The sequence below is a fragment of the Pan troglodytes genome, chromosome 2 (genome assembly GCF_028858775.2).
Source record: "Pan troglodytes isolate AG18354 chromosome 2, NHGRI_mPanTro3-v2.0_pri, whole genome shotgun sequence".
Taxonomy (NCBI): Eukaryota; Metazoa; Chordata; class Mammalia; order Primates; family Hominidae; genus Pan; species Pan troglodytes.
Window position 1 is genome coordinate 129620030 of NC_086015.1, and position 15910 is coordinate 129635939.

Genomic DNA, 15910 nt, shown 5'->3' on the forward strand with positions numbered 1-15910 from the left:
TAATTCCAGCTACTCTGGAGGTTGAGGCAGGAGAATCCTTTGAACCCGAGAGGCGGAGGTTGCAGTGAGCCAAGATTGCATCATTGCACTTCAGCCTGGGCAACAAGAGCAAAACTCTGTCCCCCTCACGAAAAAAAAAAAAAGAGAGAGAGAGAAAAGAAAAGAAAAGAAAAAGAAAATGATATCCACAGGGTCGTGAGGATTAGTGATAATAATATACAGAATGGAACAGATGACAGTCAAACAAAATAGGACCCAGACACAGGCCTATGTATCCATAGATGCTTAATATATGGCACCAATAAAAGTGCATACCAGAGGACAAAGGATACATTTTTTCTTTTTTCTTTTTTTTTGAGATGGAATCTCACTCTTGCCCAGGCTGGAGTGCAGTGGTGCAATCTTGGCTTACTGCAACCTCTGCCTTTTGGATTCAAGCGATCTTCATGCCTCAGCCTCCTGAGTAGCTGGGATTACAGGCATGTGCTGCCACGCCTGGCTAATTTCTGTATTTTTTGTAGAGACAGGTCTCGCCATGTTGGCCAGGCTGGTCGCAAACTCCTGGCTTCAAGTGATCTGCCCACCTCAGTCTCCCAAAGTGCTGGGATTACAGGTGTGAACCACAGCGCCTGGCCCCAGGATAGACTTTTTTATATATGATAGGCAATTGCTTATCCAAATGGAGAAAAAGTGAAATTAACCTTCTGTCTCACACTATGCACAAAAGTAATTTCCAAGTGAATTAAAGACCAAACTATAAAAGGCAAATCGGTAAGGTTTTTGGAAAATGAAGATATATATCTGACAAAGGACAAGTATCCGCAGGACATAAAGCACTCTTGCAAATTAGCAGGGCAAAGACAAATAACCCAATAGGAAGTGCACAAGACTTCAAGAGACACTTCACAAAAGAGGAAAGCTGAAAGCTAATAAGCAGGTGGGAAGATGTTTGGCCTTATTGTCAACAGGGACATGCAAATTAAAGCCACAATGAGATAGGACTCTCCTAAAAGACTGGCAAAAATTAAAAGCCTTGGCAATAGATGTTGGCAAGGAAGTAGATAAAAGTCCCCGCTGGTGAAGTGTAATAGGTACAACCAGTTTGGAAGACAGTGTGGCGTTATCTAGTAACACTGAACACATGTACCTCTGATGACCCAGCAGGTCCACTCAAGAATGTGTGCCCAAGAAAAATCCTTCTTTCTGTGGATCAGGAGACATGTACACAATTGGTTTTAGAAGCATTGTTTTTAAAAAGGAAAAAACTGGACACAAGTCAATGTCATCAACAGTAAAAGGAACAAATAAATTTTGCTGTATTGGTACAATGCAATCCTACTATGCAGCAATAATGAAGGATCAGCCCCAGGCACATGCATCCGTGTGGATGGATTTCACAACGCTGAGCAGAAGCAGCCAGTCCCTGGAGAGTAAGGGCAAATGATTCCATTCCATGAAGGTTTGCCAGTAAGAAAAGCCAAGCAAGTTGCTGTTGAAGAATACATACATGGAGGAGGACGTGGTGGCTCGTAAAGGGGAACGTCCAGCTTTTACCACCTTCATTGTTGTATCACTGGGATTTTTTACACCCACAATGTATTCATGCATTTCTTGTCTATTTTTGCAAACAGCATTTTGGAGAGTCTGTCAATTTATGTTTGGGTTTGCAGTTGGTTCACATTGGGGTTGGGTGAAAGCTTGTTGCTATAGGCCAGGCACGGTGGCTCACGCCTGTAGTCTCAGCACTTCCAGAGCCTGAAGCGGGCGGATCACGAGGTCAGGAGATCAAGACCATCCTGGCCAACACAGTGAAACCCCGTCTCTACCAAAAAATACAAAACAAATTTAGCCGGGCATAGTGGCGGGTGCCTGTAGTCCCAGCTACTTCAGAGGCTGAGGCAGGAGAACCCGGGAGGTGGAGCTTGCAGTGAGCCGAGATGGGGCCAGTGCACTCCAGCCTCAGTGACAGAGAGAGAGACTCTGTCTCAAAAAAAAAAAAAGAAAAAGAAAGAAAGAAAGTATGTTGCTATAAGTTTACCAGGTGCTCTAATTAGCATCCTGTTAGTAACGGGTTTTGCACTAAAAGACCTTATTAGAGTTGGGGTGGACACCTTAGGTTAGGGTTTGGGGAAGATTGGGTTCAAAATGTGAGCCTGAATCAGGATTTGGAATAAATTTGGATCTGATGAAGCCAAGGCTGGGGTGGAGCTGGATTTGAAGTCGGATGTGGTTGGTGGTGGGGGGTGGGGGGAGGTGTCACTCCTGTAATCCCAGCCCTTTGGGACTTGCCAAGGTGAAAGGATCACTTGAGCTCAGGAGTTCAAGACCAGCCTGGACAACATAGCTAGACCCTGTCTCTACAAAAAAATGCAAAAATTAGCCAGGTGTGGTGGCATGCCTGTGGTGGCATGCCTGTTGTGGCCCTAGTTACTTAGGAGGCTGAGGCAGGACGATCGCCTGAGTCACGGAGGTTGAGGCTGCAGCGAGCCGAGATCACACCACTGCACTCCAGCCTGGGCCACAGAGCAAGACCCTGTCTCAAACAAAACACACAAATCTCAATTATGCATAAAATCAGGCTGAAGGTTTGAAATCAGGCAGGGTTAGAAGTGTGAGAGTGGTCCAGGCGTGGTGGCTCACGCCTGTAATCCCAGCACTTTGGGAGGCCAAGGCAGGCAGATCACCTGAGGTCAGGAGTTTAAGACCAGCCTGGCCAACATGGTGAAACCCAGTCTCTCCTAAAAATACAAAAATTAGCCGGACACGGTGGCGGGTGCCTGTAGTCCCAGCTACTCAGGAGGCTGAGGCTGGAGAATCGCTTGAACCTGGGAGGCGGAAGTTGTAGTGAGCCGAGATCGCGCCATTGCACTCCAGCCTGGGCAACAGAGCTAAACGCTGCCAAAAAAAAGAAAGAAAAAAAAGAAAAAGAAAAAGAAAAATGTGTTAGCATTTTGGCAGAGGGGCTCTGTAGGCTTGGAGGCCCTGCCCAACATATCTCTGTGGATTCCTGTAACAACTCAAGGAAGGGACACTGGGGCCTGTGGAGGGGTCTCTGGCCCCTCCGGCGCCCCTTTGGTACCGCGCCCCGCCTGCGAGCTAGGAACTGTCGGGACCCGGCAGCGGGCGAGCGAGCCCAGGTCGCGGCAGCACTGCCTGCGCGGTCGTCTTGACGCCTGACCAGGGCCAGTTTTCAACTTGTTTACAAGCCTGCGTCACCGGGAACCTTTCACCGCCGCCTGGGACAAAAGGTTCCTCTTTTATAAGTCCCTTCTGGGCAGAAAGAGGATTCGCCGCCCGGCGCGCTGACGGTGCGGGGCGCCACGCCGTGGCGGATGCGGACAGCGCGCGGCCGGTTCGCCCGTCTGCCCCCTAGCGCCCTGCTCTTCCCGCCGGGCGCGTAGTCTGCCCGTAGCCTCGGCCACCACCCCCCTTTACATCGTCCACCCACCCACAGCGTCCTGCCGTCCACGCCTCGCCCACCCACGGGTTCCCCGCAGTCCGTGCCTCGTCCACCCACTCACTCATCTGCGCGTGGCTCAAACAGGCATGCCTTGTCCACTCCCTCCACAGGAATTTCCTCCTTTCATGGAAACAACTTACCCTCCCGTCCACCGTCCACTCCATTCCCCATTCACTGTCCATTGACTCATTTGAGGAACTATCTAGTGAACACCTTCCGGGTGCTACGTGTTGCGGTCAGCAGGTCACAGGACACAGCTCCTGTCCTCTGGGACCTCCAGGACAGCAGAGGAGACACCAGCAGAGGTCCTCGTGAAGTGACCATGGCTCTGGGGGCAAAAAGAGGACATATCAGCCGAGACTTGGGCTCAGGGGTGGCGAGGCTGGGGCTGAGACGGAAAGACTGGCTGCGGAAGAGATGGGAGGAGGACAGGGGCTAGGCCCTTGGCAGGGGCTCGGCAGAGGGGAAAGCCTGGAAACCAAGTGGGCTCCAGGCAGAGGGCACCGAGGGGCCGCGGGAAGAGGCCAGACCCGAAAGTCCTCGTCAACAGCGCCACAAAGCTCGGGCATCACCCGGGGGTCACGGTGCCCCCCAGCAATTTCTTCTACTTTTCACTGTTTTGTTATTATAGAAGTAATACATGTCTACAACTTCATTGTAAAGAAAAATGAGAGCGAGCAATAGGAAAAAAATAATCAGCCATAATCTCGCCTCGCAGACATAGTTTTCGGTGTATGTGCACATACGCGGTTTCCCCAGGCATCCGCTGGAGAGCGGCGCTCCTGGGCTAGATGACGGGGGATCCCAGAGCGAGCTGCCTACCTCAGGGCTTGCAGACACCTGGGTGGGGATGTCATGGAGTGGGTGCTATGGCCAAGCCAGAATCCATTCAGATCCCCCCATCCCTTTCCCTAACACAACGGATGCCGTCCAAGCACCAGCCCTATGGCCCCGGGATGGGGCCTCCCACAGAGTCCCCAGCTTCTATCCCTGGCAGCGATTAGTTTAGGCATGCAGTTTTTTGGCTAAGATATGAGGAGAGGTGTTCTGAGGGGCTACTCATGAGAAATTTCTTTGTAAGTCATTTCTGGTGAAGCTTTCTGTTTCTTGAAGCAAAATACAACCTAAATGATATCTGAAACTAGTGTAAAGACTACCTTCCCCGGGCTCCTGGGGCTAAATCACGCCCTCCCGGGGAGCACCCCTGATGCTCACGTCTCCTACCCTTCCTCCTGTATCTGGATCCCACCCTAGCCTCCTCAGCACCATGGTCCCTCCAGCTTGCCTTCTGCCTCTACACACACTCTCTCTCTGTCTCTCTGTCTCTCTCTCTGTATGTCTCTTTCATTTCCTCTACGCCCACAACCTGGTCTAGTCTCAACCCCTCTTCCTGGCTGACCACAGTCCCCTAACCACCTGGGACCTGCACCCCACCCCCACCTGTGGAGACCACGCCCAGGAGCACACCTGGGAACCAGGCCAGTGCCATGCAGTTTTCTCACCTGCCATGCTGCATGCCCCAGCATCCTGCCTTCTGAACTGTGGCACTGGGGGTCTGGCTTTAATGACCTAGCCTCCACCAGAGCTGCAGGGAAGACCAGGGTCATTTCTCCAGGCCCACTGTGGGTCTGCACACCCATAAGGGAGCAAGATAGAGCCACTGCCAGGACCCTCAAAAGTGCTGTCCAGGGCACTTTCTCCTCTTCCTCGTCACCCATCCATCTCAGTCCCCCAGGAGATCCTGAAACTGCTCACACCAAGGTCAACCGATTTGTTGGCAAATCCAGTGAACACTCTTCAGTCCCTCTCACTTGGCCACTCAAGAGCACTTGGCAATGTGGACCCCTTTCTTCTTCTCCTTTTGAAAATATTTATTGAGATATAATTTACATATCTAAACTTCACCCACTTAAAGTGCATTTTACTATATTCAGAGTAAATCTAATGTTCACCATAGTCTAATTTTAGAACACTTTCATCACCCTAAAGAGCAAAATCCCATCTCCATTAGCCACCACTGCCCATTTGCCTGTTTCCCCAATTCCATCTAGGCGCCTTCATAGGATATGTGGTCTCTTGTGACCACATATGAGCCCAGTCTTACTCTGGGCTCCAAGACCTTCTTTTTTATTCCACTAGCACTGTTTCTCTGACACTGTGGTCAAATGTGATATGCCTGGGATGTGGATGCCAAAAGTCATCCCTGTTTTTTCCTAGACTCCAATCAAATTATCCGTCCATCTGAGCTGGCAGGAAAGCAATCTGATTAATGTGATTGCTCACAAAATATAAAAAGCATGCCAGGCTACAGCACCTGGCAGGCACTGGTTGGGGACACGTTCCCAGAGAGGGAGGGGGGATGGGGCTTCAGACACTCTTTAAGGACTTTGCAGCTTTCCCCTGAAACATGGTACTGCAGGCCACAACCCATGCAGGGGCTCCTAGGGCAGTGTAAGTAGTGCAAAGAGCTCATATCACTGCCCTCCCTGTGGAAAGCCCTTGACTCACCGTGAAGCACGGTAGACATGGCTGTCATTCTCCATAACCTACCACCTCTCAGCAAAAGGAAAACCCCCATGTGAGAGATCTGGGCATCTAAGGCATTTTACCTTGAAGATGACTCTCCAATCCAGCCTGGCCTGCTGTGCTGTAGAACAACGGTGAGACCAGGTGCTGCAGGAAAGAAACACAAGCTGCTCTCTCAGGCTTTGTCGTTCTGGTAGACCTCTGAATACCCTGTCTGGGTACAGGACTACTCCTGACCCCCCTGGTTTCTGAGTCCCTCCTCCCACGGCAGAAGCCAAAGATCTTGTGTGGAAGGCGGGAGGTGCAGGCAGGCGATCCAGGTGCTGCCTACCGGTCAGGAGTGCATAGCAGACTTCGGATCACAGCATGTTCTCTGCCAGAACGCGCCTGCGGTGGCTTTGGGTTCTGCTCCAGGCTACAGCATCTCCCAGCTTGATTCCCTATCGTCCTACAGAGTCTGGGGGCATCCCCATGTCCTTTTCTCCCCCAAGTGGCTATAGTTGCTTTCTGTTGTTTATTCCCGAGAGCCCAGACTGATATACCTTCTTTGAGGAGGAAAATATGAAATCAGAAATACGAATTTCTCCTTTAAGAAGATTGTTAGCTTTTCCCAAAATGTTTGATTATGAACATTTTCAAGCTTCAAACATACAGAAATGTTGGAAGGATTTTGAAGCAGACATCCACATGCCCACTGCCTGGGCTGGACAGTTCACAGGCCACTGCGATTCACCACACAGCCAGCCAGCCACCATCGCTCCACCAATCACGCATCTGATTTTAAAAATTAGCTTTTAATCAGCAAATGGTATTTCTAGTTAGACCTGTTAGGCTAAGACTAAAAGTTCCAAATCAGGTCATGTTTTCTATGTGGTTTTCATTCTAACCTTGTAAGCTACCAAGAGCAAAAACAAAGGCCAGAACACACAAACTGACAGAGAACTTGCCTTTATTATGAAGTACACCTTTGGACTTGTGAGGTTTTTTTCCCAAAGCTTGTGCATCATTGTCTGGGATAACTGCATAAAATGGAAGGACGATTCCTGGTGAGAGGCAGTGTGTTCTAGGTAAGAGCAAAGCTGGAATCCGCTGTCTCACTGTGTCCCTGCTCTGTCCACACCGGCAACTCATGCAAAGGCAGGGTGATCATGCAGGTGAAATGGGTGGATTGGTGTCAAGTGCGTGGAACAGTACCTGGCACATAGAAAACACTCTGTAAGGTTCATGGGGAGATTCACTACCGTTCATAAACTGATCTGTTGATGACAATGAATGGGCAGGAGCCTGGGTACCTTTGTTCTCTTTGGGTCACTTATGTTCTAGCTTCCTAAAAGCCTCATTAGAGCACCTTGTATTTAGATAAACCATTTCAAAAACACTTACTTTTCTACTTGAGTCACAAGTTTATGAAATGCTTCTTGTGGTTTGCTAAAACCTAAATCGGAGGCACAGCTTTTTGTTCTGCTTTGATGGTTGGTAGGGAGATAAGGCTGCAGAGGCAGGCTGGGGCCGGGTCATTGAGGACTTTGAATGTCAGTGTAAGGAGCCTCTCTCCTAAGGGTAAAGGGACAACTTGTCTTTCAGCACATTTGACAATAGCAGCTGTAACGAACACACACGTGCACACATGCACACACACACACTACATGTGCACACATGTGCACATGCACACACGCACAAATCACATATGTGGCTTAACACAATACAATGTTCTTCCTCCCTTGTGCAAAGCCCACTGTGGATATTGCAAGTTGGGACACTATTCTACCAGCGAAGATTCGGGGATCCCTGCTCCTTCCATCTGGGAGCTCCTCCTCACTCCCACCCCCAGCTCCAATGGAGTTCCTGTTGTGGATGTGGTCTTCCCACCCACTACACTGGCCTTAGGCAGAGCCTGGCACAGCTGGGATCCTCACTGGGACTACATTGCTGGGCTGCAGACTGCTCCAGAGTCCCCCCAGAAGCCCCTAAATGTCCCTGAAAAGATGAGTCACTGACTGTGCTTTCAGCTCCAAGCAGCCTTTATCAATCTCTCAATCCCCATAGATACTGGGAAAATCTAGGAACATGTTCAGAACTCAAAGAGGGGTCTCCTGCTGCTGCTTTTTGTGGGGAGACAGGATCCCTGAGCTGGGGGACCAGACATCCTGGTGCCCTTGGCTTCAAGCAGCTGGTGGATCTGGACGCTCAAAACTTGCCCTGGTCTGCATGGCCTCATCCTCTCGCTTGTCCCACTATGATGGATCTCGCTCGCTCCGTAGAGCAGTGGCTTTGCAACCCCAGCCAGCACTGGGGTCGCGCGTGGACTTGTCAGGACACACATTGCTGGGCTCCACTCCGAGTTTCTGATTCTGGGGCGAGGATTGAAAACTTGCTTTTCTAACGAGTTCCCAGCATTTTCGATGCTGCTAGTCCTGAGACCATACTTTGAGAACCGCCCCTCTAGAAAGTGCGATCCCTCCCCAGGAAAGAAGCAGGGCTATTTTTGCTCCAAAAGTATCCATCCTGCACGCCCTCTTCAGTGCTTGGCACGTGGCGAATAAACCAATCAGGATGAAAGGAGCCAACCCAAGTGCGGAGTGTTGAACCTCAGAGGAAGAAACCCGCGTTCACCAGGCCCAGGCCTGGGCCAGGCGCTGTCCTGGCGGCGTCAGGGAGGACATAGTGCCCAGAGCTCGGACCCAGCAGCCCGGCCCCGCGCCCTCCCTGTCCCGCGGCCCGCAGGCCCAGCCCTCAAGCGCCCAGCCTCCGCGGCCTTTGTGGCGTCACAGCCAGCCTGAAGAATGGTTGCCTTGGAGACGTAAACCCAAGAGCCCTGCTCCTGGAGCTGAGAACTGCAGCGCGGAGGCTTCGGAGCGAGCCGGGGCAGTCGGGGTCGGTGGGTGCGCTCGCGGTCCGGGGAGAGGGGGCGCGCGGGGTCTGTGAGGGCGCGTGGGGGCGGCGGCAGGGGTGCGAAACCAGGGCCCGAGGGGCGCTCGTGGCCGGGAGCGGACTTGCAAGGCGCCTTCCAAGGCTCCCCGCTCGCATGCCACTTGCTTGAAACACACCCATCTACCATCCACCCCATCTGTCCTACCATCCCTGTGCACCTCGCTGTGTGGCTCGGGGCCTTGCAGAGCGCAGGTGTTAGGAGGTGACCCTGCGAACCCCAGGCTCACCCAATAGGGGGCTGCAGCAGGAATGCGGCAGGAATGGCACAAGCTTAGAGTGGGGGCCCTTTCCAGAGGCAGCCCCTCCTGACTGTGACTTTGGACACCTCGCTGAATCTCTGCTTCCTCCCCTGCAAAAATGAAAATTCATTCAGTGGATGAAGTTAAGAAGTGCCAAGGGTATGTCAGGAGCTTGGATGAGCAGAAAAGACCCCCTGTTCTCATGGAGCTCACATTTTAGGGGGAAATAGACAACGAATGGATTTTTAAAGTGATAATCAGATAGTGGGAATTGCAGAGAAGAAAATAAAGGCCACACGGGGGGTGGGGAGGAAGAAACCACTTTGGATGGGATGGTGAGAGGTCTCTCTAAAGAGGTGACATTTGAGCTCAGAATTGAAGAGAAGGAAGCCCAGCACCCCCAGCTGGGTATGGGAGAATATTTTTTGGCCGAGGAGGCCGAAAATGCAAAGGCTTGAGGCCAAGATTGATGTGTTCTAAGCATAGACAAAGTAGGCAGCTAGAGCCAGGTCCAGGAGGTGAGAGTGGACCCTCGGGTGGGAGAGGCAGGGAGCCGGCAGGTGTCCCCACAAGGTGAGCCCTCAGCAAATGTCAGTGGCTGTCAGCCACCCAGGGGGAAGGAAGCTCTGGGCTTGGGGACCACCAGGCTCAAGCACTGTGTCACTCCTCAGGTGAGGATCTCCTTTAGAAGAGGAGAAGCCTTGCATCAACCTCTTGGGCCTCAGCCAAGATGTCTGAGATACTGTCCACTATAGTCTCCAAGAACATGACCAATGACAGTAAGTACTGGGCCAAGGTGGGCACTCTCAGAGGTCAGGGGCAGCCTCGGAGCCTGTCCAGCTCCCTCACAGGTTAAGGTAGCTCTAAACCAAACACTAGGCAGGAGTCATAGATCTGCCCACTTCCCTTGAAACAAGGCAAATGGATTCCCTGCAGCTGCTGTAACAAAGCACCACCACAAACTGGGAGGCTGGAGACATTTGTTTTCTCAAGCTCTGGGGGCTGGATGTCTGAGATGAAGTTGTCCAAAAGGCTAGGTCCCTCCAAGGGCTCTGAGCGAGAACCCATTCTGGGCCTCTCTCCTGGTTTCCAGAGCTTTGCAGGCAATCCTTGGTGCTCTTTGGCTTGTAGAAGCATCACTCCCATCTCAGCCTTCCTGCCCATGTGGAATTCTGCCTGTGTGTGTCTGTGTCCAAATTTCCCCATTTTACAGGGACCCCATCACATTGGATTGGAGGCCCACCCCGCTCCAGAATGGCCTCAGCTTAGTGAATTACAGCTGCAAAGACCTTATTTCCAAACAAGATCACATTCTGAGACAGTGGGGGTTGGGACTTCAACATACGAATTGGGATGACACAGTTCAACCCACAACAGACCATGAGGAAGGTGTCACCGTGAAGGTGAGCTTCTCTCAGCACCCCTCTGACCACAAATGCCAGGCTGGGCTCCAAGGAGGTGGTCAGCTGGCGCTAGGCCCTGGATGAAACATGCCTGCCCTAGTGGAATTGCATGCATTTGCCAAGATCTCACACAGGGCGATGCTGAGGGAGGCTGCCCAGGCCCACCTGGGGCCCTTCAGCTTTTTTATTGGAATTTAATTTGGTTTTGACCAGGCATAGTATTCCATGGTTCAAAATTCAAAAGTGTGTTAAAAGCCCCTCATTGTGAAAAGCCCCTCCCACCCTGTCAAAGGCATACAGTGCCCCTTCCTTACAGATGGCCACTGTCACCTGTCTCTTCTAGGCTACCAGCTCAGTGCACATACAGGCAAATGTGTGTAGATGAGGTTTGTTCTTTTCTTACACGGAGATCACACAATGAAAACCCTGTCTGCACCTTGATTTTTTAAATTAACCCATACATTGTAGAGACTGTTCCTTATCAATACATCAAGAATCCCCTTATACTTTTTGTGCTTTTGAGTAGAATAGTAATCTTTCAGTATGGCTGTATCATAATTTTTAAACCAATTCTCTGTTCATATGGGTGATTAGCTTGTTTCAGAAAGTGTGCTGCTATAAACAGTGACCCCCACCATTACACTTATGTGTGCACACGCTCTCTCGTTCTTTTTTTGCTCCAGAGTAAATTTTAAAATGAAGAAGGGCTGGAATAGGGTTTAAAAACAAAGATGGCTTTGAAATATCTATAGATAACAAATTAACTCTCAATATGCCCATAAAACAATGCAGATAATTATGCTACCACAAGACAGTTGAAGGACGTGTAAACTATATTGATTTGTTTGTTGGTATGAGGGGGAGTGCCTAGTTGGGGTACCCTATGACCCTGTGGCATTGGTAATTCCTCGAGATTGATTGAGGGCCTGTGCATTTGTGAGAAAACCAGGCCAGACAGGCAGAGCCAGGATTGGCACCCAGGGCCAGGGGTCTCAGAGTCAGGTGGGTCAGGGAGGTTGGCATGGGCAAGGTGGGCAGGGGACCTGGCCAGGGGCTTCAGTCAAGAGGACTGCTGAGCTCTGTGTCCTGGGGTCAGCTGCAGGAGCTGGGACAAAGGTAGGGGCCAAAATGACACTGAGCCACCTGGAGTGAGAGATTTGGGGATGCTGAGCCAAGTACAGATAGGACCCCCGCCTCAACCAGAGGGCCCAGGGCAGGGGCCTGGAGGCCAAGTAGGGAAAGGGCATTCTAGGTGGCTGGCCAGGCCCAAAGGCCCTGAGGTGGGAGTGGGCGTGGTGTGTTCAAGGGAGAGACAGGAGGCCAGCATGGGCCAACTGGGTAGGGCCTGTGGCCCGGGAGGACTATTGGCCTCTGCCGAGATGACGGGAAGGATTTAAGAGGGAGACTGCTCAGTGTCTAGCTTTATGACTTTTGTGACGAGAACGCTGTTCCCTAAGCCTTGGCAGAGGGGCTGGTTTGGCCACAGCCTCCTTTGAGGCATCAGGGCGGGCAGGGGTGGGGGCTGCAGGAATGCCCGGAGCTCTGACCCTGTACCCTCAGCACCCAGCCCAGTGCGGGGCCAGTTCCAGGAGAGGCACTGGGGTCGCGCGTGGACTTGTCAGGAGAGGGCCTGCGGCTGGTCCCTCTGGGCCAGAACCCTGCCTGAGCCTCACTGTGGGTGTGGAGAGTTTGTTCCTTGAGCGGCCAAATATATTTCCCAAGTCACCAGGCTCCAGGTACAAGACTCCAGGAGGAGCAGGTTGGGAGAGGCTTGCCCCTGCTGAAGGAGCCGTGTGCATGCGCGTCAGGCCAGGATGCCCTGCAGGCTCTCACTGCTGCTTCTCAAGTGCACGTCCCCCACAATGGGAGCATTCAGGAAGGGCATGGGGTCTAGAGAGGTTGTTAAACCACAGATGGCCAGGCCTTCCCCCTGCCAGTTCTGGCTATGAGGGATGCGAAGGGCTGGAGGCAGGAGTTTAATTTGGCAGTGTGGAGAAACATGATCTTCAGTAATCTAACCTTCATCTTGGGACATCCGAAGCCTGGCCTGGTGGCCTCGTGGGCAGAGTGGGCCATCCACACATGCAGCCCACATCAGGCCACTCAGGGACCCACAGTCACTTCACTAATGTTCATGGAGCACCTACCGTGTGTCAGGCACTGTGCTGGGCTGGGGCACAGAGGGCCATGAGACGGAGGCGCCTGCTCTCTGAGCATTTAGTAGAGTGCAGCAAACAGCTCTCAGCTTCACTGGCTCCATCCATTCCTGCAGCCCTGGCCAGGCCAGGCCTGGTTCACTCCCACTCAGTGTCTTGGCACTGCTGTGTCCTCCACAGGGAATGCTCTTCTCCCCAGTTTCCCTGGGACTCCCTCCCTCACACCCCACAGGAGCTCATTTAGATGTCAGCTCCACAGGGAGGCCTCCCCTAAACAAGGTAAAACGCGGTGCCCCACCTGCCCTACATCCCTCATTGCTGTTCCCTGTTTCATTTTCTCAGTGGCACGTTCTACCCTCTGGCCTCTTGACCCTTCTTCACTTGTGTTGCTTACTGTCTTGCTCCCATCCAGCAGTGGCATTTGTTCCCCCAGAGCCTGGAACATCACAGGCCTCAGTCAAAACCTGTTAGCCTGCAAGCTCTCCCTCTAAGATCAGGAGCAAAAAGTGATGCCCACCTTCACCACTGCTGTTCAACATTGCACTAGAAGTTCTAGCCAGGGTCATTAGGCAAGAAAAAGAAAAAAAGAAGTAAAAGACCCAGACTGAAAAGGAGGAAGTAAAACTATTCACAGATGACACAACCCTATATATAGAAAATCTCAAAGAATCCACAAGGAAGTTACTAGAGCAAATGAATGAACTCAGCAAAGTTGCGGGTTACAAGACCAACACAGAAAAACCAGTTTGTCTCTGTTCACCAGCAATGAATAGCCCATAAATGAAGCCACTCATTGACAGCAGGGGTGACATCATGGCAAAGTAGGAAGCTCTGGGAATCCCTGCCCTGAAACAATTGTGCTGGCGTGAATTATCAGAAGCAACTCTTCTGAAACTCTGGAGTTTAGTGAAATGCTTGCAGCTTGCAGGGAAGATCTTGATGAGGAGGCTGGGACATTTTAGTGAATTTTTAGCATTTCCTGGAGCAGCTGTACCAGCCTCCAGCCTGCAGCAGGCAGCAGGGAGAAGGTAGCCTGTGTTCCCGGTACAGCTTGCTGGTGCCAGGGTGGGAAATAAGGATCTTGTCCTCCAAAAATTGGGCTGTGTGTTTGATTGCTGATCATGGCCTGCTTCTGAGGGGCCGGCTCAGCGGCTGGCCATTGTTCCAACTCCAGGGTCTAAAGCAACCTCCCGGCTCTGTTGGTCAAGGGCTGTCCTTCCCCACCCCCTCCACTCTTGTGAGAGCTAGACTTTTATCTGACATTAGCTCACATTTAGAAATCTTTGACAAATGATTGATATCAAGAATATAGAAAGAAATCCTAACACTCAACAAGAACAACAAAAAGCAAACAACCCAATTCAAAACTGGGCAAAGGACTTGAATAGATAATTCTCAAAAGATGATATGCAAATGATCTACAAGCAGGAGAAAAGATACTCGACATCATCAGTCATTAAGGGAATGCAAATCAAAACCAAAATGAGATACCACCTCACACCCATTAGGATGGCTACTATCAAAAAATACAAACAAAAATAACAGGTGTTGGTGAGGATGTGGGGAAAATGAAACCCTTTTACATTGTTGATGAAAGTGTAAAATGGTTCAACCACTGAGAAAAATAGGCAGTTCCAGCCTGGCACGGTGACTCACGCCTATAATCCCAGCACTTTAGGAGGCCAAGGCGGGCGGATCGCGAGGTCAGGAGATTGAGACCATCCTGGCTAACATGGTGAAACCCCGTCTCTACTAAAAATACAAAAAATAGCCGGGCATGGTGGCGGGCACCTGTAGTCCCAACTACTCCGGAGGCTGAGGCAGGAGAATGACGTGAACCCGGGAGGCGGAGCTTGCAGTGAGCCAAGATTGCGCCACTGCACTCCAGCCTGGGCGACAGAGCAAGACTCCGTCTCAAAAAAAAAGAAAAGAAAAAAGAAAAATAGGCAGTTCCTCAAAAAGTTAAACAGTATTAACATATGATCCAGCAATTCTACTTCTAGATATGTACCTAAAAGAACGGAAAGCAGGAACTCAGATATTAGCACACGCATGTTCACAGCAGTGTTATTCACAATAGCCAAGCGGTGGAAGCCGCCTGAGTATCCATCAATGGAGGAACAGATACAGAACATGTGGTGCATCCATGCAGTGGAGTGCTATTCAGCCTCAAAAAGGAAGGGAATTCTGATACATGCTACAGTACAAATGAGCTGGGAAACCTTATGCTGGTGAAATTAGCCAAACACAAAAAGACAAATATTGTATGATTCCACTCATATAAGTGAGTGGAGCAGTCAGAGTCATAGAGACAGAAGGGGGAATGGAGGCCACCTGGGCTGGGGAGGGGAGGATGGGGAGTTGTTTAATGCACACAGAGTTTCAGTTTGGGGTGATGAAAAGTTTTTGAAATAGATATTGGTGGTGGTTGTACAACATTGTGAATGTAATTAATGCTATTGAGTTGTACACTTAAAAATAATTAAAATAGCAAGTTTTATGTTATATTTATATTTTACCATACTAAAAAAGTTTCAATGGCATAAAATGGCAAATCGTATTATATATATATATATATATATATAGTATTATGTTACTGCAATCAAAAAATGTGTTCTTAAAATGTGTTAAATAAGTGAAGTAAACAACTAAATAGACAGGATGGTTCCCAGCAGTGCTGAAATAGGAGGCTGATTCAGTGATTGTTGTGGGAAGCATTTAGACAGGGGGATCAGAAAGGCTTCCTGGAGAAGGTGACATTTGAGTAGAGATGGTGAATAATGGGGATGGGCAGCCCAGAGAGAGTGTCTCGGGAGAGGGAGCAGCAGGTGGGAGGGGGAGGGGATGGAGGGAGGTGTGGGTGTGCCCAGCTGCAGGGGAGGACACTGGCCTGTGAGTGGGAAGGAGACGTGGCCCAGTTCCGTGGGGAACATCCCTGCCAAACCCTGGTCCTTCTGTGGCTCCCAAGGGCCTCATCCCTGTGCTCCCCAGGCTCACACCCTGCCAGCCATGCTGGCCCCAGTGGCTCCTCTTCAGCTCTGCCTGCAGGTTTTGCCTCCATGACCCCACGCTGTCACCACACTCCCCTTGGGGCTCTGCTCCCATGGTGCCTCCTCCGTGGGCTCCCTGATTGCCCCAGCTACTGGAATATCTCTCACTTCTCTTTATTTTATGTGCTTGTTGCCGGTCCAGAAT

The 15910-nt window shown here is 50.9% G+C and overlaps 1 protein-coding gene and 1 long non-coding RNA gene across 32 annotated transcripts in view; one reads left to right on the forward strand and one right to left on the reverse strand.

Moving 5' to 3' along the window:
* Positions 1 to 1229: 1229 nt before the first annotated feature.
* On the reverse strand, positions 1230 to 8736 carry LOC107970751 (uncharacterized). 4 transcript variants are annotated; one of them, XR_010155748.1, is made up of 7 exons: positions 8185 to 8699; positions 7370 to 7540; positions 6934 to 7180; positions 6070 to 6133; positions 4963 to 5318; positions 3601 to 3788; positions 1230 to 2895 (listed from the first exon to the last, which is right to left on the reverse strand). It is a non-coding gene; the product is annotated as an uncharacterized LOC107970751 (long non-coding RNA). The 4 variants fall into 4 exon arrangements; XR_001713593.3 differs by lacking the exon at positions 4963 to 5318 and having other exon boundaries at positions 8185 to 8714; XR_010155747.1 differs by lacking the exons at positions 1230 to 2895; positions 3601 to 3788; positions 4963 to 5318; positions 6070 to 6133 and having other exon boundaries at positions 6919 to 7180; positions 8185 to 8736.
* CFAP100 (cilia and flagella associated protein 100) overlaps positions 8601 to 15910 on the forward strand; it is a 42499-nt gene continuing 35189 nt past the window's right edge. For 4 of the 28 annotated variants that reach the window (XR_010155746.1, XR_010155745.1, XM_063807088.1 and 1 more), the window contains exons 1-3: positions 8816 to 8864; positions 9211 to 9315; positions 9828 to 9935. Coding sequence is in view for 8 of the 28 variants with exons in the window: in XM_063807086.1 (XP_063663156.1) it covers positions 9887 to 9935 (49 nt within the window). In the remaining 20 variants the exon portion in view is untranslated. Of the gene's footprint in view, positions 8869 to 9210; positions 9316 to 9827; positions 9936 to 10369; positions 10560 to 15910 lie in introns of all 28 variants that reach the window. The other 24 variants (XM_063807089.1, XM_063807083.1, XM_063807086.1 and 21 more) reach the window with 22 other exon arrangements.